The following is a 24,610-nucleotide window of genomic DNA, read 5'->3' on the forward strand; positions in this document are numbered from 1 at the left end:
AACAACAAAAAGGGCACAGGTTGATAACTAACCAAACAAAGGAGGACTCTAAAAACTGAGTCTACTTACATACAAAGAATAGGTACTAACAACTAAATAACAACAAAACAACCCTCACTATTGAAGTGGTGCAGACTAACAAAGGGAGGCTGTAAGAAAACACAGCAAATAATACTAAACTAATCTCAGGACATCTAATCACAACAATACTAACAAACACAGACCACACGAGTTAACCACTGTTAACAGATTTGTAGAGCAACTAGCGAGAGGTGTCTGTTCACTCAACAGAGCCTCCAGAGTGATGATTGTTCCCAGTCATCTCCAGCAGGTGTGCGCCGTCTGTGCGCTGCGATTGGAGTGCGTCGGGCCCGGCGTGCTCCAATCACAATCTTCAGGGGGCGGACCAGGAGATGGCAGCCAATGACGTCAGGGCAACCGCACAGCTCATTTGCACATAACACAGATCAACACAGTTAAGAGGACCAGGAAGGCAGCAGCCGTAACACCCAACTATATTTGAGTTCCCTTTGAAGTGCCAACCTTCAATTTAGAAAATGCCCTGTTTATTCCCCTTAATTCCCATGGAAAGTTTCCATCTTTGAAAATTCCCGGAATTTTGCAACCCTACTGTTAATACAATCCTCACTGCAGGGCTGGACGTGACTGTTGTCATGAATGACTTGTATTTGCCCAGGTAAACAGCACAGGATACAACATGATGTGTTGTATTAATGAGTGATGATGCAACATGCTGCATTCTGAAATCCAGATTAGGAGTGTGTGATGCAAACGCAGCCAGCTGGCCGATCAGATCCAGGCCTCTGACCGCACTGATGTTTCTGCATCCAGCTGCAGCTCTGTGGGCCTCCACTCATCCTTTAGGATTGTTATTTGATGGTTAGGTTGGCCTGAGGGAGGATTAAAGGATTTGTTATCATGTTAGCAAATATCTGTTTGAACAAAAAAATACTGAAGGCAGTATTCTACCACTAGTTCTTCACTCTACTCTTCAATATTTTTTAGTGTGAATTTTGTGTTATAGTTTGGTAGTCTTACAGTGGTTCCTTCAAAAGATAATTGGTGAAAAAAATCAAAGGACATTCAAGGTTTCTAGGCTCAGGAAATTTGTTCTAAAAGTCTTTCCAGTTTTCATTACTGTCTCCATTAGTATGACGTCAGGTGGTGAAGAATTTAAAGAAGGACAATGAGAAAAAGCAGGGCGTTATTCTAAGTTAAAAGCTCCATTACAGAGATTAGAGATGAAGGCAGATAAATGTTCATAACCTACAAAGAGCATCTTACCTCCCTCGCTCGCTCTAATTCCCTGCACTGTTTTATCTCCCCTCAGCCACCATCACCAGTTCTTCTGAGAATGATGACCGCAGTGGCTCCAGCCTGGAGTGGAGTAAAGATGGCAGCCTGAGAGGCAGCGGGCGCCATGGCCTGGCCCAGAGTGTGCGGGGTGACACCTGCTCTCCTGTGGCCGAGGAAGACTCCAACAGCGCCACATCCACGCCCGCAGACACCCCCTCCAGGACAGACCAGAAGCAGTCCAACACAGCCGCAGGGGCACAGAAGCCTCCAAGTCGCTCACCTGAGGGACCATTTCCATACTCATCGCAGACCACTTCTTCCCTCATGATGCCGAGGCCCAACTCTGTTGCAGGTACTGAAAGCCTTTGTGATTTTGTTTTTTAAGAGGTAGATTAGGGGTGTCAAACATTCGGAAAAGCAGGGTGTCAGAAGGCCCGCCAGAGGGTCAAATCCGGCCAGCGTGATGACTTTTCAAAGTGTAAAAATGACAGAGAAGACATTAACTGCAGTTTTCCCAACTTTAATGTATTTTGTATATATACATTTACCAGGCAGGGGTATAACTTAACCTTCTACCTTTATAGTTCCAGCTTTAGTGTGTTACAGTTCAGGTGGTCAGGATAACTACACAGATGTGTAAATGAATGTAAAATAAATACATTTGTAAAAAATTTAAGAAAGTTTAACAATTTTGAGTTTTTTATAGGTTATTATGCTATGATTTAACTGGTCCAGCCCACTCGAGATCAAATGTGGCTGTATGTGGACTAAACTCAGCTTGACACCCCTGAGGTAGAGGAATGTGTGTGTATACCTTTCCTCATTGACTCTTGCGTTCATTTAGCATTACATGAAACATTTAAGGCAAACATTCTTCTAGTAGCCTAGCAACATTTGTTATTCTGACAGGAATTCTGACAGGAATTCTCTGACTGTGCTTGGGTGTCTCTCTTTATCCCATTGTCAGTCAGTTCAAGTTTGTTATGCTATGATACGACCTGTGCCTGAGGCTGACAAGTGTGCTGTCATTTGTAGTCCAAGCAAAGGGACAGGACACACACAGGGAGAAGCATCTGTAGACCTAGAGAGAATGAGGCTTTCTCTCAGAAGCCGGGTTGCGCTTTACAACAAGGAGTGGGGTATCAAGGCAGAAGTTTGGGATTAGGCAGCTGCAGTTGTGTGCGGTGCCTGGGCGGACCAGAGCACAAACCACTGTCTAGCTGATCTGTTCTGCATTCCTGCCCTGGAAACTCCGTGTTATGGCTCAGCTCGCCGTATCCACACAGCTGTCACAGTTGTTGATATCCCTCCGCAGCTCCTCACTTTCCCCCCTTCTCCATTCCTACATCTCCCCCACACGACCTCCCGCTGTTATTGCTGCTTTTGACCTTGGCCCTGATGTAACTCACGCAGCAATGTTTTACATCTCCCTCTAAAACTAAAGACCAAAGGCTGGTTGAGAAGATTCAAAGACTAACTGTAATCAAGCCCTCACCATATGCCATGGTTGAGGTGGTATTTGAGAACCATCATTTTGAGCTGTGTTATATAGCCTACCATTAGGATTCACTAAAAACAGTTGTTGGATTTTATGTGATAGTGAACTGTGAAATCACCAGCCATGAAGTCTGCAGCTCTACCTTCAATCTGGGGATGTGTTGTGAACGTGCTTACTGCTGGGCTACTAGAAATAAAAGCATAATAAATGTAAAGGACATGAGTTTGCTTGTTATAGAAGCTGTAGACTAGAACATGAATATTGTGTGAATGGTGCACCTAAGGAAAAAAGCACTTTTCAAAAGAGGTGAGAAACCATTTGTATAGCAGATTAACCTTTTCACACTGCATTGTACAAGCAGACTATTTCATTGACGAGGTGAAATCACAGGAAATTGCAAAGTGAAAAAAACAACCTTAAAGATTGAGATTTAAAAAGCATTTAAAACTAACTGACTAAACTAAAAAGATTGAGGTAATGTATTTGGTTCATATTTGTTTGCTTCAGTATGACAGTTTCAAAGAGTGTTTTCCTCGTTTCACCTGGATGCCGCAGCTGCCAATGTGTTGCAGATCAAATGCCTTAATGCTCCTGCGGAATATGCCTCCCCTGGGTTTGACCTTGTTACGAAACAGTAACTATTCACTCAGGTCTTTTACTTTTATAGTTTTTCTCTTTTTCTATCTCAGTTTTTGGTGACAATTTGCTGAGGTTCCTGTTTGTGAACTTTTGTGAATCGCCTTGGAAAAAAGCACGAGCCAAATAAATGCGATTTAAAGACACCGTTTTTGTTTTGTTTAAGATTGGCCTTGCAGTGTTCTCTATCTATTGGTAAGATGAAGTGGGAATAAGAGATCGAAGCAGAATAAATGGTTGATGGTCAGTGGGTAACCTTCACTCAGACACAGAATTCATGCCATAGCTCAAAATGCACTTTTTACTGCTATTGCACAAAACTTGGATAATGTTTCTCCAACCTATAATTGAATAAGAGCATTTATTGCAGACATAAGTGGCACATACACGGCCATTTGCATTTCAGTGGCTCTATTGTTCCATGAGACCATGCCCCTTCGATATCTCATCATTATTTTGCAGAGGACATAAACCTTAACGGCACAGACACACTGGCTCATAAACCTAGCAGACCAGGACATATTTGCCTGTTTATGTGTGTGAGTGCCAGTGTGCTCGCCTCCCAAGTGTTTATTGGCTGATGTCATAGTTATACACCGTTGTCCTTTAGGGTCCTGCGGAATTCACACCTCAGATTTGACGCTGTGCCACAGAGCCCTGAGAAAAATACATCAAGGGCACGGTGAGAGACATCCTCATTTATGGCCCAAACCAATCTGCGTTGATGTCATGGTGTGCCAGGGACAGTGCTTATTTTTCACTTGCTGCTCAAGGAAATTGTATTCTACAAAAAAATGCTTACAAAGAAACAAATAATAAAGCAGGAAGGAGCAGAAAGGGTTAAATCCTATTGTCCAAAAGAAATCTATTCATTATTAGTGCATTCACTCCGTGTTCCTGCAACTGCTTTCTATTGCTTTGTTCTGTATGCCAGCATATTAGATAATGAGAAGTTGTCTGCTGTGGCCATACCTCTACTTTATCCAAAGATGTTAAGTTAGGGCAATGCAGAACTTTAAATGATAGCAGATCATTTATCCCCCCAATGCCTTAATGCTGGGGGTTGAATAACATGTCACACTCTCAGATTTGTATTCAATAAACGTTCATGCAATACTCATAGATTGAGTCAGTATCTGAGACCATTGAAATCTGCATTAAAACAGTACACAGTCTAGTTCATAGGAGGTCACGTATCTCTGGGTCCTATTGACAAGTAAAAGTAAGATGGCCTCTAAGAGTGAAAGGAGATCTAGGTACCAACGACCATGATTATTGCAAGGTGTGCGCACAGTGTGAAGAACTTTGACATCTTAAGGTTCCTTCCTCCAGTTAAAGTTGTGTGTCATCTCTTGAGGCATCCTGTTGGCATTCAAGTATGCAGAGACCATTAAGTGGACTTACAACATGCTGAAGCAATAACGACGTATCTCATCTTGGATCTCGTCATGCTCCCTAACAGAGCGGTATATATACAGTATGTTCCTCTTTCGATTAACTAAAGCATTGAAATATACAAAGCCACATTTTCTTACAGGCAAAGTGGATTTTGTCCATGTGTCTCATGCCAATCAACAAGTGTATGTCTGTGCCGCTAGAATGTTAGCAATGTATGAGGAAGGAATGTCGGCATATTGCTTAGAAGTGTCATTTGCACCGCCTTGGTGAACACACATACTGTGGCGAGCTGTCCCTGGGCTGCTGTGGGAACTCAAGCTGCACCGTGAAGAGCGTGCATGTGCCGTGGCAAGTTGCACAAATGTTGGCTTGCACCACCTGTCACCACCAACAGGGCTGAATTCAGACGTCTCTTTACGAGCAGTTGGTAATTGCATCATTAGTCGGTAGTCTAAGGAATCATCTTAGCCACCTTTCTTCATAGGAACATTTTTCTTTCACCTCGCAAGGCAGCAGTAAAAAGCTGTCACAACGGCAACGCCAACAGCCACCACAGACATTTATCATCCACTTAATATTAAAATGTACCCGGTTAAAGATTATTATGATTCTAACTGTGTGAGCAGCCCTACTTTGTGGATAATTTTGTTTTTCTCATTTTCTCGCAGTAAATACTCACTTAACATTTAACTTCCGTTCTTAATGCACTTTTCTCTCTGCAGCTCAGAACTAAAACCCTGCTGGGGAAGCAGGAAACAAACAAATCACATGTTTTGCTAAAGATGAGTGGCTTTCTTAACATTAATTCAATTTGATACACAATAACTTATTGAATTTATTTTTAATGTAACTTGTAATTGCTTCCACAACCTGAACAACAAATTAACAACATACACTTTTGTCGTCCACACTGAGACATTCAAATGTCAGATTTTGCAGCACAGAAATTGTTTTCATTTATGTAAAAACACACAGTTTGCTTCTTTAAAATGGTTGTCAGGATTGCCCTTATTGTGTCTGGCGCTCAATGCCACCCTTACTCTTAATTGTATTCAGGTAATACGTTTTGAGACATTTGTAATTTTTTACGATTACAGAGTCAAAGGTCCATATTTAATGTGGCCGCTGGTATTTCCTGGTTTTGTAATCGTAGCTTGAGCTGCTTGTAGTCGGGTTGCTCAGACACGGTGGTTGACTCAGGGCCATTGGAGCTCAGGAGTAGTGCTGTAGTGCATCAGCGCTGTGATGTTATTCCACAAAGATTTGTGGTCTTAGCCATGTGGAGGTACAGTACTTATTTGTTTCTAATCCAAAGTCCTCTGCTCTTCTGGCAAAACTCACGCTCTGTTATAATGGATCCAAGATCCTTCTTTAGAATGGGTCTTGAACTAAGTCCTTGGACAATTTTCAAGCAACTTCAAGGATATGTTGTTCCTTCTTCAAAACATTGGAGAACAGTGACATGGTAAGGTTTGAGAGCCATCTGTATTTTATTGGAAAGACTGAAGTCATCTCTACCTCTTCTACAATCTGTGACTCAATGATGTTTGCAAAGGTCAGACAGTCTTTTTCTTGAAAAAAAAATCATGTCTGTCATTACTGCAGCTTTTAAATTAAACAAGGTATAGTCTCTGTAGTACTGGAGTAGGGAGGCATGATTTTACATTTTTTACGGATATGTAAAAAACTAATGTACTCGAGACAATTTTGTCTCGTGAAATGTCTGGCCTGTGAAGCTGTTTTTATCAATCTTGTGTGATGTCTTCAGGTAGCCATACTATTCTCCTCTGCCTCTGGTTTTGATAAAGATTTAAAGAATGCAAAAAATGACAGCTCATTCATATTGTCTAGCTCTCTTAAAAGGTCACAGTGACATCTGTTAAAATGTCTACTCTCAGATAACTGTGTATGCCTCTATGTCACAGCAGGAGCAAAACAAAAAGCTATCCTGGGATCAATCTGCTTTTTTTTCCAAAGCCATTTAAAATGCTGCTCAGTGGAACTCCATTGACAGATCAGACCTTGCCAAATGCCTAATCTCAAAGGGACAATGTGTAAGCTCACTCCTCTCTGCCACCACTGAGCCATCTGGCTATGTTTGACTGACAGCACCCCGCTATTGACAATGATGTAATCGATGTAAAGCTACTAAGTAACTGTTTTGACAGCATGCATATTTTAAATATCCAAGGTCTCTATTCTTCTTAGCTGTGTTTATTGTTGGCATAGAGTTAGCAAAGGTATAGACTGGCTTGTATATACTCTCTGTATTGTGCTTTTAACCTTGTGGCAGTTTGTTGTTTTTTCGCAAGATTATGCTTTTAGCCACGCTCGCGGTCTGTCTATATGTGTGTCAGGTTGATTGGCAGGTACACCACTTTGTTCCAGCCTGAAATATATCGATCACACTTGGATGAAATGCCAGGGACGTTTAAACTGATATTTATGAAATGTTCAACCTTAGGATAAAATCAATACCATAACTTGTATGTTCATCAGATCGAAATGTGTCCAATAGATTGGTTTATAACTGTATATCTGCTAATCAATAAGATGGTTAACTTGGTGAAAATGATACATGGGAAACATACAGTTAGCATTATTAGCAGTGTCATTGTGTATTGAGTTAAGATTTCTCAGGTAGCTTGTACGTTTTGTCTGTGCACAAGTCAGCACGCTTCACCATTGAGCAGGTTGTTTCATGTCATAGATGGTTGAGTTGCAGTTGGTTTAGTTCCAACATTGGGGTCTGCCAAACCTAGTGAAGGTTGTAAGGTTATCCCAGGACAATAAAGAAAGCCCCCTGTACGCGTGGCACTGAAAAAATGTTTCATAATCAAAGGATTGCACTGAAAGTTTGATATCAGAATAAAAAATGAACCTTTAATACGTTAACTTTTCACACAAGTCTAACATTGCAGCTAGGGGTTTTTAAAAAAAAGTTTCCATGGTAACACGTCAAATTTGTATTCAGGCCACTTTGCACTTAGTCTTCTTAAGCTAAAGCCATAATGACTTAACAGGTCAGAGAAGGGCTTGAGGGCTGATGTTAAAGTATTTAACACAGACAATTCACCAACCCCTTCTGATATCTCTAACAGAGATGGGTGGATGTTAATTGAGTATTTTTACCATTTGTTTCTCTTTATGGTAAATGGTAAATGGACTGTACTTATATAGCGCTTTATCCAGTCTTTAAGACCCCTCAAAGCGCTTTACATACTACATGTCATTCACCCATTCACACCCATTCATACAGAGCAGTGTACCTTACTCTAGGACCTACCATTCACACACCGTTGGCCATGCCATCGGGAGCAACTCAGGGTTAAGTATCTTGCCCAAGGATACATCGACATGTTGACTGCATGGGCTGGGATCGAACCCACAATCTTCTGGTTGAAAGACGACCACACTCCCTCACAGCCACAGTCGCCCTTTATCATGTTACTTTGCCAGTTTTATGACATCAAAATGTTCAGGATCATAGGTGCCATCTTTTACACAGCACATGATCTAATATCTGCTTAATGTGTGATTATTGTATACCATGACGTATCGATATTAAGATTATGCTTAAGTCATTATCACGTTATAATGGAAGTTGTCCCCATCGCCCTGACACCTATTGCAGTGGGTTTCAGACTGTTATCTGTGTTATAGCAACCAAATATTTTGCCTTACATTTTATAGAGAATTTGCAGAGGTTCCATCCTTACTCAGAAAATTGTATTTTAGTTTTACACACACAATGTCACACAGGTTAAATTGAACTCCTTCATCTTGAAAAGGCAAGAAGGTGGACATTGTGATAGGAATACTGACTGTTTCCTTTGGTAAAGAGAAAAGTGGAGTTAAGTCAGAGAAATAAGGGGGGCAGTGGTTAAAGCAGGGGGGCTGCTCTGTTCTGTCATGGGAACTCTGCACTGAAGTTTTCCAAGGGCAGAGCTGCCTAAGGAAAAAATCGTTTTCATCAGAATGCTGTCTGACACATTTGTACGGCTTCAAAGTCACTGCAAGCACGCACACACTTCAAGGTATCATATGTACGTTTTTTCAATGAGTGGAGACGTGCCAGAGTAGGAAGGAATAAGGAGTCTAAGGGTAGAAAAGGGGGGGTTGGAAGGATTTGAAAGCTACCGGTGGGAATTCTCTGCCCTGAAAGACTTGGAGATATGATTTAACAAAAAGGAAAATGGTTATGGTGCAGAATGCTTTATCACAGACAGAAGTGGAGGAGTGTTTGCATTTGAAGAACTCCAGCAAATCAAACTGAGCTTTGCCTTCTGTTGTAGCTTATTGTTATCAGGAGCAAAAATATTTGCCTGGTGCCTGGAGCTTCATTATTGTTTTTTCCACTCCAGAAGTAGTAAAGAAATCGGAGAAGAAAAAAAAGAGAGACCTCTTCATGTGGTTCACATGTCAGTATTGGGCTTTAGTGGTCATTTATTCTCTCTCCTCTTCTGTTCATATATCTTCTTTACCGCCTCCCACCACAGTATCCTTGCCATATTCTTTCCTTTACATATTTATAAATATATCTAGGGTTTTTTCTACCTCCATTTCACATGCCTTTCTCTTGTGTCCAACCCCTCTCCAGCCACTGATTAATCCTACAGTAGCTGCACATCACACATTGTAATCAGCCACTGGAAACTACATCTCTTAGTTTTCCATTTCCACTTCCTTTTATTCACTCCTCCTTTCCACTCCTGCTTGCTTATCATTTATTTTGTGGTTGTGAGACTGCACATGCATGCAGCACATAGACATAGGTGTAAGTGTTAAGGGAGCATGACACTCTTTCGCAAAGCATTGCACTCATTTACCAAGTGCCTGATTCTATGGATGCTGTGAGTGGCTGAGCGCTGAAGAGGGGGCAGCCAAGTCCTCTGCTCGGCAGCTGAATGCTGCCAGTGTGCCTGCATGGATGCACTGGGGCAGAGGAATCGCTTTGTGTGCCCTCACTGAGCTCATCAACTCCGAGCACTCTCCAGGGATAAAGGTGAGGGTCTGCGCCCTGCCTACTTGTCCGTATGCCTGCCCAAGTATATTCCTCTCTTTGGACTTGGGGAGTGCTTTGAGAAAAACCACTGTCCTTCATGGCTCTGCTGTTGGATGTAAGTAGTTTCTCAGTTTAGCTTTAGAATCCAGTGAGGTGCTGTGTTGCCCTGCACTCACTGAAATGTTATAGTACATGCTTGCCTTACCTAGTTTGTTGTAGCTTTAATTCTGTCCATTATGGTTCATTTCGAATGCTTCATCCACTGCAGTAAAAGCAACACGAGGGCCTTCCTTTATTCCAGTCAGGCTCGCATTGATGGCAGCTTCCTCAGTGACTCTGTTGTCAGCAGACGGGTTTTTAATAAGTGGGACATTCCAGAGAGTAAGTTAGCGACTAAGTGAGGGGGGAGAGGGAGTGAAAAGAAGAGATGAGTGTTTGGACATACTCTCCCAGCTGAGGCTGATAAAGGAGAGAGCAGAGGCTTTGAGTCTGCTCTTCAACAGGGCCAAGAGAGCATGGATCACCATGGTGATAGAATTGTTGGAACAGTGAATTGGTAGAGAAACCTTGATGCACAGTGTACATCTTTATTATCTTTCCAGACCATGTCTGATACATCAGGCACGAAGTTTGATGGTTGTGTAACTCTGCCTCATCAAGTAGTTTATCTATAGACGTCAGTTTCAGTATATACAGTACATACAACTACAAAAAATACAACAAAAGCATGACTTCAACAACATTTTGAGGGTCTTTGTTTTAAGTTGTTGAAAGCTTAACCTATAGTATAATGATTTATCTTCTCCAAATTAATCATAACCTTCAAATCATTTCGGATAGTGTGTATGTGAAGCTGACCATTGAGCGGCCCGACCAAGCACGGAGGCACAGGCAGAACGTCCAAATACAACCAGGTGTGGGCATTTATTACTCATTGTGGTACATGACACAGCCTCAATATTACTGTCTCATGTGAACACAGTCACCGGCAGTAACAAGGATCTCCCACACACCCAGACTAACAGGAAAACAGAACCTAAATACACACAGGACTAATCAAACCAACAAGACAGAGGTGAGGAGATAGGAGAAACACAGGGCACCAGGTGAACACAATCACCAGTAACAGACAAGACGGAAGGGGGAACACTTTTCAAACTAAAACAGGAAACAGAGACAGACAAACTAAAACATAGAGAAATTGTGACAAGTAGATGCATGAATTACATATATTCACATGCTTCCTGTGCAATGTTTTAGCGTGGAACCAATTAATATGCTTCGCCAATAATGAAGCTATATCCTACGTAACGGAGGCCGAGATCTACGGCCCCAGAGATCACCTCCGTTACAGTGCATCACATCACTAATATTGCTGTCTGTTCTACACCATTACGTTTAAATGTCCCAAAATAGTTTAAAGGGAACCTATCATGCAAAATGCACTTTGTGATGTCTTTTATACATAAATATGTGTCCCCGCTGCGTCGGGGAACTCACGCAGCGTCAGAAAAATAAAACCCTCTCTCTTTTCCTACGTACCCAAATCTTTTAAAAACGGGTATACAACGAGCGGATACAGATTTCCATCCGTACTGACGCGTCCATCCGAGGTGACGTCGCCGGACACACAGAAAGTTGCTATCAGAAACAATGCCTGACGTGTTTTGGACGTAATCTCGTCTTTTTTACATTAGCAAGCCTCGCTAACACTCAGAGCTAACCTGTACTGTAGAGCACATGTGTTTAAAAAGCAGGTCATAAAAAAAGAACTCACCTTGTGATAAACCTGCAAGAGAAAAAGCATTTGAGCTCCATACTGTTTCAGAAATAATCCTTGACGTGGTTTAAACAGGATGGCGTTTTATGACAACCGAATTTAACTTTATCTCCGGTAGAATTCTGATCAGGCATTAGCGCCGCCTCCTCTTCTTTTCTTTTTTTCAAGCTAAGGACCCAAAATCTGCGTTTCTCTAAAAGGGCTGCAAAAGAGGGGTTTGAGCAATATGAAGCATGGCTACAATGAATCATCAGATCCTCCTTCGCACTCTCCAAGCACTTGGAGTTTCAGGCTCTGCACTTTCCCTCCTCACCTCATACCTCAAAGACCGCACCTACAGGGTTACTTGGAGAGGTTAACAATTATCTACAGGGGTCCCTCAGGGCTCTGTTCTTGGTCCCCTCCTCTTCTCCTTGAACACAAACTCGCTCGGATCTGTCGTTAGCCCGCATGGTTTTTCATACCACTGCTACGCTGACGACACCCAATTAATTCTGTGCTTTCCCCGCTCAGAGACCCAGGTCGTCGCACGCATCTCTGCTTGTCTAGCTGACATCTCTCAGTGGATGTCTGCTCACCACCTCAAGCTCAACCTTGACAAGACTGATCTGCTTTTCTTTCCGGGAAAAGATTGTCCAACTCTTGACCTAACAATCAACATCGGCACCTCTATTGTTTCCCCGACTCAGACTGCAAGTAATCTGGGTGTGATCCTAGATAACAACCTGTCCTTCACTGCAAACATTGCTGCTACAACCCGCTGCTGCAGATAAACGCTTTACAGCATCAGGAGAATATGTCCCCAGCTGACCCAGAAAGCGACGCAGGTTCTGGTCCAGGCTCTCGTCATCTCACGCCTAGACTACTGCAACTCCCTCCTGGCTGGTCTACCTGCATGTGCCATCCGACCTCTGCAGCTCATCCAGAATGCAGCGGCTCGTCTGGTCTTCAACCTTCCTAAATTCTCCTACACCACGCCGCTCCTCCACTCCCTTCACTGGCTTCCAGTAACTGCTAGAATCCACTTCAAGACAATGGTACTTGCATACCATGCTGCGAATGGATCTGGCCCTTCCTACATCCAGGACATGGTTAAACTGTACACCCCAGCACATGCACTCCGCTCTGCATCGGCCAAACAGCTCGCTGCACCCGCACTGCGAGGGGGACCCAAGTTCCCATCAGCAAAAACACGTGGGTTTGCTATCCTGGCTCCAAAATGGTGGAATGAGCTCCCCATTGAAATCAGGACAGCAGAAAGCTTACACATCTTCCGGCGCAGACTGAAAACTCATCTCTTTCGACTCCACTTCGAGCGATAGAACTATTAACAAAGCACTTATATACTAATAAAGGACTGGCTTATCTAAAGCCAGTTGAGTAGCTCTTGAAATGTTTTAGCTCTATGAAACCTGATACTTATATGATTCTGTTTTCTTCAAGTTTGTATTTTGTCAGTCGAACGCACTTATTGTAAGTCGCTTTGGATAAAAGCGTCAGCTAAATGCAATGTAATAATAATAATAATGTAATGGGTGATCTGTTTGGTATTTTGAAAAAAAACTTCACAGGCATGTTTTATATAGGTATGGCCCTACAATATATTTTTCAAATATATATGATAGGTCCACTTTAAGCAACATAAATCTAATCCTGTAAAGAGAAACGTTTTAATAGCTTTTCTGAACGGGTTATTTCTTCTCTGTTTTAAAGAAACATAAAGGTAATCTACTGTTCAAATCAAAGGAAAAAGGAGCATAATGTTTCTAGGGACACTTTTATCTATCTGTTTAAGTATACTAGTACCTTCACACACAGCCTCAAGGAAACAGCAAATTTCAGAGCACACTTTCTGGCGTCTTCTTCAGTCATCTTTTCTCCTGTGTGTGTTTCTGATTTACCCTCTATAGTCGATGTGAGAAATGCACTCGAGATGCGTCAAGTGTTCTGCTTCACTAATTTCATTTATATCTCTGTCTACAGCGACCAGTTCCACAAAGCTGGAAGACCTGAGCTTTCTTGATGAACAGCGCAACACACCCCTGCGGACATCCATCCGCCTACCATGGCATAATACAGGAGGAAGGCCCCCTCAGGACTCTAAAGGTGACTGCACTCAGCATTATGATGTTATCGTATCAGGACAGGACAGAGGATAAAGTGCTGTTTCAGCTCTAATGGTATTTGGTGCGTCCATGTCCATATAAGGTAGTGTTTGAAAGAGTGAAGGAGTTGTAGGTTTTTAACACTTAGGTGGATTCTAACACCTTTATTTGAAGGTTAAAGGTAGGCTAGGTAAGAATGGAGAAACCAGCTTGAGTGCGATAGAATTTGAAAGTACCCCTCCTCCAATACACACGAACGCGCACATGATCAATGAGGGCACAAGATAAGTTTTTGCACGAGATGGAAGGCTGACAGGCAGGTAGGCCATCCAGTTATTTTAGCCGTCTAAAATGATTGGTCGTGCTTTTTACAGTGCCACGGCTTCCACAGATGAAATGTTTGTATGTATTTATTGTCAAAGCATTTAATATATTCATTGCTATCGGGATGTTAAGAGCATTCCATCGAATATAACAAAAAGTGTTTCTGAAGGGAATTACCTACCCCACCTTTAAGGTCAACATTTTAGTAATTTTTTCATTTCAAACAATTCAAATTCTGAGTATGGATATTAACAGTACTGCACTAATGTATGTTGATGTCGTTTTTATCAATATCCACATTTCCTGCACACACTTAGCTCTTTAGATAAAATCATTGCTGTCGTTCACCAGCCTTGAGAAATCCCACAGAGTGAATATTTGATGAGAACATGAATAATTTAGAACAACATCATTAGATAGTCAAACTGTTTAACCGAAAAAGCGTCCTCTTCCTTTTCCACACTTGCTTAAACATGACGTTGATACAGCAGCATCATGTCAGGTGATCATTTCTATATCCCTGTCGAAGAAACACCATTACATAGGAACAGTCCATGTCTGTTATATGTGTGTGCATATGTTTAGTTTTTCCATTAATGGCAGGAACTGCAGACAGTGGTATACCACTTCATGTCATGTTGAAAGTGGATGAAGTAATGAGATAATGTTAGTGTTGCCAAGAGACACCATAATGGCCCAAAAAATGAAAGTTTGTAATATCTGTCAAATGTGCTAGTAATCATTAAATGTAACAACATGCAATCATCTTTTTATTAAATAGCATCGTGGCGGCATGCTTTCTTTGTCACATTATTTAAATGGTGCACTTAGGAGTCCTCACACATCTCTCCAAAGTAAATATATTAAGATGTTTTCATCCTTTTCCTTGTATTGTAATAATTTTTTAAGTATAAAAATGTCAAGAAACTTTTGTTTTCAGTAAAAGACAAACATATATGGCAATGTACTTATGTTGTCTGTAAAGGATGGGGGATATTTTTTTGGGGGGGAAATAAAGGCCAAACCAGAACCCAGAATGAGTTTGCAAGTTGCCAGTTTTCAAAAATCAGATTTTACCTGGAAAAAAGCCATTGCTGTCCTTGCATGATTGTGTTATTGGCACATCATTCTGAGGCTACAGAAGAGCTTACAGTTAAATGGTTGATGATTCAACATTGCAGTTATTGGATTGAAAGTCTGCACTGACAGAAAGTAGCATTAATTACAAAAAGCATACTGAAGTCATGTGAGTCCCTTACACTCTTGTTGTTTCATTTGTAAAAAAACAACATTGAAACAAATGTAATTCTAATGTGTTTCTTTGCCCTCACTTGTCCTCAGCTCGATTTGCTCCCTACAAACCCGTTGACATCATGCTCAAGCCCTTGCTGTTCGAGGTGCCCAGCATCACCACAGACTCTGTGTTTGTGGGCCGGGATTGGCTGTTCCAGCAGCTGGAAGATGTCCTGAAGGCCAGCGAGTCCGCAGAGAACCACGGCGCTGTGGTGGTGGGCAGCGTGGGTTATGGAAAAACGGCCATTATCTCCCGGCTCGTAGCACTCAGCTGCCACGGAGGTCGAATGCGTCAGATTGCCTCTAACAGTCCTAGTGCCTCCCCAAAAAGTAAGCAATTTAAGTGTTTGCCTCTGGAAAGAGCATTACATCAGCTGCATTTTTTAAAATTAAGTTATTGAATTTGCATTTTATTAATAGCTTGAGAGGAAGTGAAAATAGATGTATCTAGCGTAAACATTGACTTAAACCTCCACCACTAATGTAAAATGGATTTCACACAGTACGCCTTGATTACATAAAACCAATTTCACTATTGCAATAAATTACAAATAAAACTTGTTACATTCATAAATATTTAATTCACATTTGTTTTTGTCCACATTTGTATATGATCAAGTGTGTCTCTTTGTGCTCCAGGTGGTGGGGGACCAAACGCTGAACTTGCTCTCAGCCAGCCTCCACAGCCCACCCCCCCGTCCAGTGCCACCAACACACTGAGGACCAGCAGCTGCCCCGGGACCCCCGAGATGCAGAGGCGCAGGGAGGAGGCTGTCAAACGGCTGGCTGCTAAGGTACACCTTCAGTCATTACTGTAGCTCAGGGTTCAGGAGAAATCACAGTGTGAAACTATCACTTTTTTACAAGGTACATGGTGTGCCTAGTTGTTTTCAGTATGTATGAGATCCACTGCAGAAAATATGTGTTTGTTTATGATTTATGATTGTTTATGTTCTTCGGTTTGATTTTCAGCCTAGCCACACTCTGCTCAGATTATGAAAGACGGCGATTCTCTCATGGGTGTCTCAGAGACCTTTAATATCACTTGTTTGATGTGAGAAGCAGTGAGCTTAGTTAAAGACTTGGCCATGAAAAGCATGTTCAATAATGATGTCTGCAGCATCTCACTGCTGCAGTATGACTGTGTGTGAACTGAAGTGGGAACACAGAAGACTTCAGCTCAGGTCTTTAGTGTGCCCTTTACGCTCACAGGTGCAAGGCATTTGCATTGAGTGGGGGGAGGAGTACCACAGCGGCTGCCATGGGAACACATTTTACAGTATAGTCAGAGGGTTTGTTCTAAATACCAAACTGTTCTTACAGTGCAGTCTGACATTTGCTTCAGATCATCTGTCTTACGTAAAGCCTTTTCTCTACATCCTTTAGAGGTTACATAATAGGTGCTGCAGCTTTCAACACCTTTCATTTAGGTAGTCAAACAGAGCAGTGCATTAGGTCTATAGCCTCTTATTTCGTTCTGTGGACAAAAATACATTTCTTGATTTTCTTTTTGTGGGATTTTTTTGCCTCAATTGGACAGTCAACATGAGAGAGATGAATGACAGTGACCTTGGGAGCCTGTAAGGGGGAGCTTTTGTGACTCCAAAAAGTCTGGGGATGTGGAGATAGAAAGAAGAGAGTTTACCTGACCTCTGTAGCCCAATCCTCGTCCTCATCTTGGCATGATGCTTTTAAAATGGTCATGGTGCTTTTGTATCAGTTTTTCATCTTAAAAATCTAAATTGTCATCAAAATTCAGCATCCCGAAATAATTTCAATAGCAAAAGCTTCACCTCTGGTCTTCACTAATGTACCTTTAGAACATATCCACATGCAGGCTTTGTGAAACAGCACCACTGCTGCTTGCCATGCAATACCTGAACTGTCAGTTGATTTGTAAACACTTATTGTTGACTGAAACTCTCAGAGGAAGTATATACATGTTGCATTGTTTTATCTGTGGAGTTATAATAAAGAAGATTACTTATAAAGGGATTACGGTGTTTCAGAGAATATTTTTGATTCATTACGACATTCAATGAATTTAACACTTTTGTGATGGTGAACTGTTAGCTCTTTAAATGGGTGACAAAGCTTTATTTTAAAGTTACCGATTACATCCAGGTATCTCTATAAAGCCTTCGGGGTTTCGCGCTCTTGCCTCATCATAAATGGCTCTTTAGTAGTGAAATGGGGCATGCGATAACAACACATTTAGCCTCTACCACTGGGAAGTTCATGCACCAGACAGCTGACGTTATGCCACTGAGGCTCATCTAAATGTCTATGAAACCCAAGCAATATCCCTCAAGCCAATTATTGTGCAGTGTTTCCCCCAGGGGCTCTGTTCCTGTGATTTCTGAATACTGATGCAACACCGAGCAGATCCTGTCAAATTCTGCCAGTTCTTTTTAATCATTCATTTGAAAGTGGTCTCATAACAGGGGCACCGAGGCCATTACATTTTATGGTTTATCGCAAGTCAATGACAGGGGCACGTTTTTAGGGAATGTTTCTAAACAGTGAGTTCATTGTTGTGCCAGCACATGAAGACCTGCAGGTGCACTGCAGCATGTTGCATCATCATGTGTTGAGCTTCTTATTGCTCATTGATGAGGCAGGAGTCTACATGACTTGTGCACTAACCATCACTGCAGTCAGGCACCTATCCACATCCATTCTATGTGCTGTATAAATAATTGACTGTATGCCCCAAGAGAAAGGTGTTCCACAGTCTCTGTTTTCACTGGAATATTGTGTTATTTCAAGCTTAACAACCACATCGCTGCCCCATTTGTTTTGTGTAGCCCAATGGTTGAGGTGAGTGCTGAGCCCAGTGAAGTGTGTTCTTTAGAATAATACTTTTTAAAGTGACTCCGTTGCTGTGTTCTTCACATTTGTGTTTCTTCTTCTCTCCCTTTTATGACTACTTTTATAAAAGTATGATGAATACAAATTGAAATTCAAGAAATTGAATGGCAGTCCTAGAATGATGTATTAATTACTTCTGGAAACTATTCATCACTTTATTACATTTCTGCTAAATGCTCAGTTAGATACCTACATTTCTGACACTAACTTTGTAGAGCCACTTTTGTATAGAGCACTTAAATGGAGACGATTAGTAGTTATGGTACTGAGAAATAAGGGTGAAATAGACAAAGCCCCGACCCCAAGGTTTTGTTCCACTTACATTTTTGATTGTTTCACAGTCCCTTCTTAGAGCACTGCCATCACGAGGCTCCAGATTGGTGTAGAAAGTTAACAGTATTGTTGTTCCTACCTAGTCTTGTATCAGACCTTTAAATCACTGTTGAGATCTTGAAGCCAGAGTGGATGTATTCGTTCATGTGGTCAATATTTCCTTCATTACAAGAGATGGAAATATAAATACACGTGCAGATGTTGGATGAGCTATAGCTTTGAAATAGTCAGATTTGTCCAGTCCTCATTGTTGATGGAGCAATAGGCAGCATCAGCAGAAGAAGAGGTCCCCTGCTCCTCCCCCTGCTGATCTTGGAAGTGTGTCAGCTCCTGTAATGAGAACAGAGGCAAACATCCCAACACCATCTCTCCTTTTTTCTTCCCCAACCCTGTCCCTCTTTTTCTCAAGCGGACTTCCTTTGAGCACTGCACCAACCTGAACATGCAGTGAAGATCTTTTCCTGTGGCTACAACTGGGATTCAGTGTTTTTTTTCATAGTAGAGTTTATCTGAGGTTATCACCTTCTGCCCGATTTCTGTAACGGTGCTTTATAGAATTGTTACATATAAAAGGGCCTCAGACCCCACACTGTATGAACAGAAATAGTTGTTGAGCCAACAAGGCAGATGGCTTTTTGATGTTATGAAATGTTTCCAGCTTTTTATATTTTCTTTTACTAAAGCCAAAACTAATTCAAGTCTTGATTAATTACTGTGACATGTTTTTAATTCTTCTTAACTCTGAAGTAATCCCATCTGTTGTCTCTCTTTTCTTTGTGTTCCAGGTGGTTGCATATCACTACTGCCAGGCGGATAACACGTACACTTGCCTGGTTCCGGAGTTTGTACACAGTATCGCTGCCCTGCTGTGCAGAGCTCACCAGCTCAGTGCGTACCGGGAGCTGCTGCTGAAAGAGCCCAACCTCCAGAGCATGCTCAGCCTGCGCTCCTGTGTCCAGGACCCCATGGCCGCTTTCCGGAGGGGGGTCCTCGAGCCACTAGCCAACCTCCGTAAAGGTAAAACACCATTGTGTCATATTTCAATATGTCAATTACATGGTCTTCTTCTGTGACACGATTGAATAATTCACTGCGGCAAAGCATAGCACTCCAGGAAATATATATTATAGTATATTGACATTCTTCCGATGGCACACTAATTACCTGGAAAGAAGGGCTGACAGACATTCAAATAGTTTCTATGCCTTCTATGCACCAGCGTTGGGATATTTTGCGGATGACCTGTTTATCCATCTGTCTCTGTGAATGTGATATCTCAGGAATGCCTCGAGGAAATATATTGTTCAAATTCTTTGTTGTTTACTTGATATTTACAGAAGCACGAGAAGTGTTAAAACATAACTATGCCCCAGCTCATGAGATCTGATAAAGCACTTGCTTAGTTTATAGTTTTGATAAATGTTTACTTATTTCCTTAAGCACTTCACCCAAAATTGTTCCAAATGTTTGTGTATTTGACAAAATGCAAGTTGCTCTGCATGAAAGCATCTGCCAAATAGCTGCTATGCAACTGATTTGTTGATTTAATTTGCTTTCTCATGAAGAGACTCTTCATCTTGCAAACATTAAACTCATACAAAGGAAAACTATTACATTTTATCCCTGATTTCAAAGAGTAACTCATACAGCTTCCACTGACAGTATTCACTTTTGTGCTAACAGCGTGAATGTAACTTGACATTTAAGTGGGGAGTGAAGTGGGAGCAGTGGATGTGTAGTTGATGAATCAAAGTAAAGACCCTTACCCCTCACTGCCCCTCTGAGAGAAAGGGTGTGGTTATTGCACTGAAACAAGGCACCGCTCTGTACGCTCGCCACGGTGCAAAAGCTAACACTCATATACCTCGCTGCACATCGTCTTACCTTTGTCGGTAATTGTGTTTCCAGAGCGGAGGATTCCCGAGGAGGACAACATCATCTTGGTGGACGGGCTGAACGAAGCCGAGTTCCATAAGCCTGACTACGGAGACACCATTTCCTCCTTCATCTCGAAGATCATCACCAAGTTCCCCTCGTGGCTCAAACTGGTCGTCACTGTCCGGGTCAATTTACTGGTGAGGAAGAGCTTGTTAATAAAAATAACATTGTGTTGTGCTTGTCTAATGCAAAATATATATTCTTCACAATATCAGAGAATATATTGTCCGTATTCAGAATAATAAAACCTGCTTGTGCCAAGGAGCTTCTTCAATCAGCTTATTACAGAAGGCTAGCTTATTTATACATTTCCTCAAAACGATTTTAAAATAGTCCGATCTTCCCGCCACCTCTTGCTACTGTCAGTGACTGCAGATTTTGACATGTGTGAAAGTTGAAAGGTTTATCCGAGCTGTTCGTCCTTGTCATACTCTGCTCTCTACAGAGTCATTTTTTGTCAAGCGTATCCAGTAACATTCAAGCTGGAACTGAAGCATCAGTGACCGGGGGATTCAACGCCGCATGACAGGGAAGGAGCAGTCAGTCACTACGAGCTTGAAGGGAAAGTGACACTAGGTCGAACAGTTCCACAGATTTGCCGGGTCCAGTGTTGAACTGGTGATAGCTGAAGCTTCGGCATGCCCGATGAGACTCACCACGGCTGGGACGAAGCGCTGAGCTCGGGATAATAATGTGATAGCTGACATCCAGAGCTCTAGTTATTACTGCTCAGGCAGAAAGCCCGGCCGAGGTGGTGTCCATCAGTATGCAATGCTCTGCAAACCAAGTTCAGCCCATTTGTTTTTATCCTGTGAGTCAGGATTAATATTCCGTTTATGTCGAGGCTCTCTGGATGTGCTGAATCAATCTATTCTGCAACTGACATCTTGTATTCACCTCTATGAATCCGTCAGCATTCGTTTATGGTGTGGAAAGATTTTTCCGGATGTCCCAGTTGACTGCACCAGAGCATTTGCTTAAAACATTTCTGTGAAAGTGAATTGACACAGTGAGGCAGTTTTTAAATTGGAGGGAATTTGTGTCATAGCCTCTTAACTCCAGTTTGATGTCCAAGTAAGTAGGAGATACAAAAGGACACATAGAACATGGGGAAATGCCACCAAATCATATGTTGAATTGAAATCAATGCATAACTACTATTTGGTTTGCTACCACAGCATTCTATTTGTGCATAGAGGTGTGACGAAGGTGTCACAGTTTTGTTTTGCACTTTGAGCAAACAAATAGGATTTCACCAAGGAGAAAGGGCTCAGGATATTGGCCTTTGCTTGCTAGACTAATATCTGGCTTATCTGTGATGTGTTGCTAGCACTTCTCTCACCTCCTGGATTATAATCAGTGCGTGTCAGTGCCTCTGTGCATGTGAGGATCCATGTGTTTGTACGTGTGTTTTCTGTACCTTGTCATGATGAGGTACAGAGAAGTGTTATCACGCTGTGGAAATGTTTCTTTAGCCTCAGACAGGCAGAGGATTAAGGTGCATTGATTTCTCCAACCCCCAGGACATAGATTGAAATGTGAGCCCCGGCTCTGACCTCTGTTAAAAGTGTTCCTGTTGCCCCCCCATCACCATCCCTTGCCTCCTAATACTTACTTTCCTAGTCTTGTTTTTCTCAGTGTTTGCTCCCTACTGCTCAAAGAAGTCTCCTGATAGTAAACACACACACACACACACACACACACACACACACACACACACACACACACACACACACACACACACACACACACACACACACACTATTTAGAAGAAGGAATACAATTTATATTGCAGGGCGAACTAGAAAACGAACTTTTATTGTTCAGGTATTGAGATTGAATCTGTATATGTACTCAACAATACAGGCTTATTTTGCATTGAGCCTTGACAAATACCAATACATTACATTACATATAATTTAGCTGACTCTTTTATCCACAGTGACTTACAATTAGTGCAAAAACCATAAAGAAAAACTCCAAACAACAAGGAAAGTGCAGACATATTCACTTCAAGCTAGATCATACCATAGTATGTGCTGGTGAATCAGTTACAACGCCTAAATTAACTCAACAAGTGCTTTGTTTTTATTAATTCTTTCCACAGGAGATCACAAGCCTTCTCCCTTTCTCCAAGATCTGCCTGGATGACTTTACCGACAACGCAGAGATAAGCAACGACCTCAACGCGTATATCCAGTACCGTATCAACGGCAGCAAGGATATCATGAACAATATTAGCCTGAATGGCAAGGCAGACCCTATCACAGTGGGCAAGCTCAGCAGCCACCTGATCTCCCGCAGCCAGGGCTCCTACCTGTATCTCAAACTGACCCTGGATCTGTTCGAGAGAGGCCACCTGGTGATCAAGAGCTCCAGCTACAAAGTGGTGCCCGTCTCGCTCGCGGAGCTCTACCAGTTACAGTGCAACATGAAGTTCATGACCAATTCGGCCTTCGAGCGCTCGCTGCCCATCCTCAACGTGGCGCTTGCCTCGCTGCACCCCATGACCGACGAGCAGCTGTTCCAGGCCATCAACGCCGGCTTCGTCCAAGGGGAGCTGCCATGGGAGGACTTCCAACAACGCATGGAGCTGCTCTCGAGCTTCCTCATCAAACGGCGGGACAAGACGCGCATGTTCTGCCACCCCTCGTTCAGAGAGTGGCTGGTGTGGAGAGCCGATGGAGAGAGTACGGACTTCCTCTGTGACCCCAGGTCAGTCCTCAGCGCTTTTAAGCAAATGCAGCAACTCCGCAGCTCCTTTAGGAATGTGGGTTACTGTTACACAACACTTTAAATATCAGTCATGTTAAGTCTGTTGTGCATCTATGATATTCTCGAAACACATTACAATTAGACCCCAAACCACCAGATACCAAAGCAAATGGCTTGTTTGTGTAAACGTACCTGGCAATGAACTTGATTCTGATTCCGATTCTGAACAATCTTAAGGAAACCACATATATGGTTACATTTAAGGGGATATATATTAACATATCCTCGTGGTTATTTTGTAGCACAGCTTGATATTCAGAGCATGAGTACAAATCATATTCACAGCAGCCCTCCTGTTTCGGAAATAATCATAGTGTTTTTCCATGAATTGCTAGAAGTATGTGATTTACTGTTTGGCCACCACTTTGCATACGAAAAATGGACCGACTGGAGAGAAAATAGAACATTCTGATCAATAAGCGCAGCATGACTTGCATTGCAAGGAGGAAAGTTCAAGATATGCCAGGCATTTATTTTAACAACAATAACAACCCGCTATAGATATAAATAACGTAAAGTTATTCAATAGTTCAAATGATCAGCTAAAAGCAATGGATAATATTAGTTGTTGATGATTGCTGAGAAAATAGACCTACATTTTGACAGTTAAGTGCCATGAAAAACTATAAATACATTTGAAATGATAAGGGGTGTAGAATACATTTCCAGTTGAGCTTTCAATCTGCTTTGAAAGTGCTACCTTATTGTAATTCTAGAGCCCCTTCCCCCCCCATCAGAGACTTCAGTCATTCACACTAAATATATCGGACGATGTCACTCTGGCGAGCTTCTTTGCCTCCCTGTCGCTTGTCAGTATCACCTCTGCTCACACTATGTGTCTCTAAATGCACCAGAGCCGACTCTTTATATTCTGGTCATTCGCAGCCTTCCAACTCCGTCATTAAAAAAACAAAAGGCTCCGAGTCTGGCAGAGGGAATGCGCATGTGGACAAAAGCTTTCTGCGCTGCCTCTTGGTTTTTGCCAGGGCACGAATGGAGATAATTGAAACTAGATCAAAGTGATCCGCAATCATGCATGTCCTTTTAATGAAGCTCTGCATCCATTAACGGCGCGAGTGCCCGAGTGAAGAAGGAAAGGAGAGCCCAGGGGTTTAACACTCTTCCCTAGCCTTCAGTGGGGCATTGTGCACCTTACTCACACATGTATACAACAAAGAAGATCTCCATGACAAAGCCAAGGTGCTCTTATATGAAGTATAATTCAGAGAGTCCTTAAGGTGATGATCGAATGAGAATATATCAGGGGAAAAGTTTCGCAAGAGTAGCGTAAATCGTATATTACTTTGTTTTTCTGTTCCCTATTCTCTTCACAGCTG

The 24,610-nt window shown here is 42.1% G+C and overlaps 1 protein-coding gene across 1 annotated transcript in view; it reads left to right on the top strand.

Moving 5' to 3' along the window:
- The window catches only part of LOC104956152 (protein TANC1-like), a gene marked incomplete at both ends in the record, with an annotated part of 41,863 nt that overhangs the window by 6,268 nt on the left and 10,985 nt on the right, over positions 1–24,610 (top strand). Inside the window, 7 exons of the mRNA XM_010783607.1 lie at positions 1,352–1,669; positions 13,618–13,740; positions 15,405–15,686; positions 15,996–16,150; positions 19,346–19,577; positions 20,469–20,635; positions 22,606–23,213. Coding sequence (XP_010781909.1) covers positions 1,352–1,669; positions 13,618–13,740; positions 15,405–15,686; positions 15,996–16,150; positions 19,346–19,577; positions 20,469–20,635; positions 22,606–23,213 — 1,885 coding nt within the window. The remainder of the gene's footprint in view (positions 1–1,351; positions 1,670–13,617; positions 13,741–15,404; positions 15,687–15,995; positions 16,151–19,345; positions 19,578–20,468; positions 20,636–22,605; positions 23,214–24,610) is intronic.

The sequence above is a fragment of the Notothenia coriiceps genome, unplaced genomic scaffold (genome assembly GCF_000735185.1).
Source record: "Notothenia coriiceps isolate Sejong01 unplaced genomic scaffold, NC01 NC01_scaffold00025480, whole genome shotgun sequence".
Taxonomy (NCBI): domain Eukaryota; kingdom Metazoa; phylum Chordata; class Actinopteri; order Perciformes; family Nototheniidae; genus Notothenia; species Notothenia coriiceps.